Below are 3707 nucleotides of genomic sequence, written 5' to 3'. Positions count from 1 at the left end.
ACGACCCAGGTAATTATAGACCCGCCAGCCTGACATCGATCCTGGGCAAGATAATGAAGTAGCTGATCTGGCATTATCCTCCTTAAAGAAATAAGGAGGGTAATGTCATTAATGCCAATCAACATGGGTTTATGGAAAATCGACCCTGTCAGACTAACTTGATATCTTTTTTTGATGATATTACAAGTTTGGTTGATAAAGGTAATAGTGTTCACATAGTATACTTAGACTTTTGTGACATCTTTGGCTTGCTAAAGCATAATATTTTGATTACAGCGCTAGAACAATACACAATTCATGTCGCCCACCTTAAAAGCATTAAAAACTGATAGGTCACAAAATGTAGCTATAAATGGGGAATCATCATGGAGTGGGTTTGTTTCTGGTGACGTCCCACAGGGTTTGATTTTTGGCCCTACATGAGCCTCCGGTGCAATGCTACAGGCAAAAGGGCTAATGGGATCCTGGGATGAAAGAAAAGGGGAATCTTCAGTAGGAGTGGAGAACTTATTTGAGCTCTGTATTTGTCATTGGTGTGACTGGCGTTGGAATACTGTTTCCAGTTCTGGTGCCCACAATTGAAGAAGGATGTTGATAAATTGCAGAGGGTTCAGAGAAGAGCCACAAGAATGACTACAGGATTAGAAAACACGCCTTACAGTGGGAGACACCCCTCAATCTGTTTAGATCAACAAAGAGAAGGTTCAGGGGTGACTTGATCACAAACTACATGGGGAACAAATATTTGATAATGGGCTCTTCAATCTAGCAGAGAGGTCTAACACAATCCAATGGTTCGATTTGAAACTAGAAAAATTTAGGCAGGAAATAAGGTGAAAAATTTTAATGGTGATGGAAATTAATCATTGGAACAATTTATCAAGAGTTGTGGTGGATTCTCCATCACTGACAAGTTGTTAAATCAAAACTGGATGTTTTTCTAAAAGCTCTCCTCTAGGAAGTATTTTGCGGCAGTTCTCTGACCTGTGCTACACAGGAGGTCAGACAAGATAATCACAATTGCCCCTTGTGTCCTTAGAATCTGTGAATCCAGAGTGACTCTGTTGTAAGGGGAGAGACACATGAGTTCTGCAGCAGGTTCTCTATTTTTTAAGAGATTTTCCATTTTTTGATACACCGAGGCCCTTACAAACGCACCCCAGACATTCTATTTTTGCAGTAAGTGTCTTATAACAGGGAGCAGTAAGAGAATCCAGCGCAGTCACATCTCCCAGAGCTCAGCCTGACACAATCTTTTCCCAACATCAGTCCCACCACCACATGGGTAAATGATGGGAAGGGGATGATCTACTGTATAATGGGCACTAGGGGCAGCAAAGGTAGGTAGACACACCCTGAGATGTTTCAGTGGAACCCACATCTCTGGCAGGACACGTGCTTTTTATTCCGCACCCTTGCCCTGCCTGCTGGGCCACTACTTTTAATTGCAAGATATCGGGAAATTGTCCTTACCCAATTGTTTATTGGATTTCCCCGCCCACTCCTCCCCCTCCATACCTGGCTGGAGGATCTGGCCGAGGTTCAACTCCTCAGAGGCTGGGATCCATCACTCTGATGGCAGCAAAGGAACAAGGAGTTGGGTGAGTCGCAGAAGATTCCACCAGCTGGGAGAGTGCGGAGAACAGGGTCACGTGGGGCTGGAATTGCAGAGTTTGTTCCTGAGAGGCAGCATGATCCAGCAGCTATCACAGAGAGGCTCAGAGCCAGGACTCCTGGGTTCTATCTCCACCTTGGCGTGGGGAGCAGTGGGAGAGAGGACAGGGTGTAGGAGCTGGTGTCAGTGGGGCTCAGTGCAACACGTCGCACAGTGGGGTGGGAATAATTATAGAATCGTAGGACTGGAAGGGACGTTGAGAGGTCATCTAGTCCAGTCCCCTGCACTCATGGTAGGACTAAGTACTATCCAGACCATCCCTGACAGGTGTTTGTCTAACCTGCTCTTAAACATCTCCAAAGACGGCGACTCCACAACCTCCCTAGGCAATTTATTCCAGTGCTTAACCACCCTGACAGTTAGGAAGTTTTTCCTAATGTCCAACCTATGCCTCCCTTGCTGCAGTTTAAGCCCATAGCTTCTTGTCCTATCCTCAAAGGTTAAGGAGAACAATTTTCTCCCTCCTCCTAGTTACAAGGAGGGGCAGGGCTTTGGGGGCAGAGTGAGATGGGAGAGGGAAGAGGCTTTGGGCCCAGCAGGTTCCATAGAGGAGGCAGATCCCCACCCTGAACCATCTCCATCCATCTCCCCCTTGTGTCCCCGCTGCAGGTCGATCCAGCAACAGACACAGCCATGGCTCTGAGGGGACCCCGCCCCACATTCCTGCTGACCCTTGCCCTGCTGGCTGCCTGTGTGGCTCTGACCCTCGGGCAGAGGTGGAACCTGCTAAACGACATATTCTGGAAAGACCATATGGACTACCCCAAGACACGTGCCATCAACAACAACGCCTACTGCAACAGGATGATGTGGGACCGGGTGATGTACTTGAAGTACACCAACACCTTCATCCATGCGACGGACAAGGATATCAACAAAGTCTGCACAACGGCTGGGTTATCCGCTGGGCCCTACTGGCACGTGAGCACGAGTTTCTTCAGCATCACCACCTGCACATTTAACCCCTGGAGCATCTCTTACACCGGGATCAGCGCAAAACAAAAAATCGTCATCTCCTGCTTGAATCGTCTCCCTGTTTTCTATGTGAAGAGCACATAGGACCAGCGCTAGGCATGGAGGGTAGGCAGGGGACCCTGCTGCTTCCTCCAATCCTGCTCCGGCTCCTTCGTGACAGTCACCACACCTAGCTCCTCACCTACCTCTGAACACAGGACAAATTGTACAGGTGTTTCGTCCCCTCACCTTTTGCTGCCCCTAGTGCCCATTATACAGTATAGCTTCTTGTCCTATCCTCAGAGGTTAAGGAGAAAAATTTTTCTCCCTCCTCCTTGTAACAAGGAGGGGGCAGGGCTTTAGGGGGAGAGTGTAGTGGGAGAGGGAAGGGGCTTTGGGCCCAGCAGGTTCCATGGAAGGAGCCAATCCCCACCCCCCGCTGTCTCCATCCATCTCCCCCTTGTGTCCCCGCTGCAGGTCGATCCAGTGACAGACACAACCATGGCTCTGAGAGAACCCCACCCCACATTCTTACTGCCCCTTGTCCTGCTGGCCACCTGCCTGGCTCTAACCCTCGGATAGGGATGGAACCCGCTGAACAACATATTCCGGAAACAGCACATGAATTTCCCCAAGACCCCCGCCACCAATGACCACGCCTATTACAACAGAATGATGTGGATCCAGGTGATGTACTGGAAATACATCAACACCTTCATCCGCGCGTCAAACGTGAACATTAACAAAGTCTGCACGACAGATGGGGTAACCAACGGGCCCTACCGGTACATGAGCATGCGTTCCTTCTACATCACCATCTGCACATTTACCCCTGGAGCATCTCTTACACCAGGATCAGCGCAGTCCAAAGAATTGTCATCTTCTGCCGGAATGATCTCCCTTTTTAGTATGTGAAGCATATATAGGCCCCAGCACTAGGCATGGAGGACAGGCAGGGGACCCTGTTACTTCCTCCAATCCTGCTCCAGCTCCTCACCTACCTCTGAACATAGGTCAAATTGTATAGATGTTTCCACCCTCTGCTGCCCCTACTTCCCATTACACAGCATAAACACCC

At 49.0% G+C, this 3707-nt stretch overlaps 1 protein-coding gene across 1 annotated transcript; it reads left to right on the top strand.

Moving 5' to 3' along the window:
* Positions 1-2308: 2308 nt before the first annotated feature.
* On the top strand, positions 2309-2745 carry LOC135975107 (ribonuclease-like). Its single transcript, XM_065565149.1, has one exon. It carries the CDS (start codon positions 2309-2311, stop codon positions 2732-2734), a length of 426 nt encoding a protein of 141 aa, XP_065421221.1. The 3' UTR covers positions 2735-2745.
* The last annotated feature ends 962 nt before the right edge of the window (positions 2746-3707 follow it).

This window comes from Chrysemys picta, chromosome 13 (assembly GCF_011386835.1).
Source record: "Chrysemys picta bellii isolate R12L10 chromosome 13, ASM1138683v2, whole genome shotgun sequence".
In the NCBI taxonomy this organism is placed as follows: Eukaryota; Metazoa; Chordata; order Testudines; family Emydidae; genus Chrysemys; species Chrysemys picta.
This window is presented reverse-complemented; position numbering and strand designations above follow the sequence as displayed.

Bases quoted from the DNA above. Each gene is read 5' to 3' on its own strand.
- LOC135975107 (XM_065565149.1), top strand. From the start codon at position 2,309: ATGGCTCTGAGGGGACCCCGCCCCACATTCCTGCTGACCCTTGCCCTG.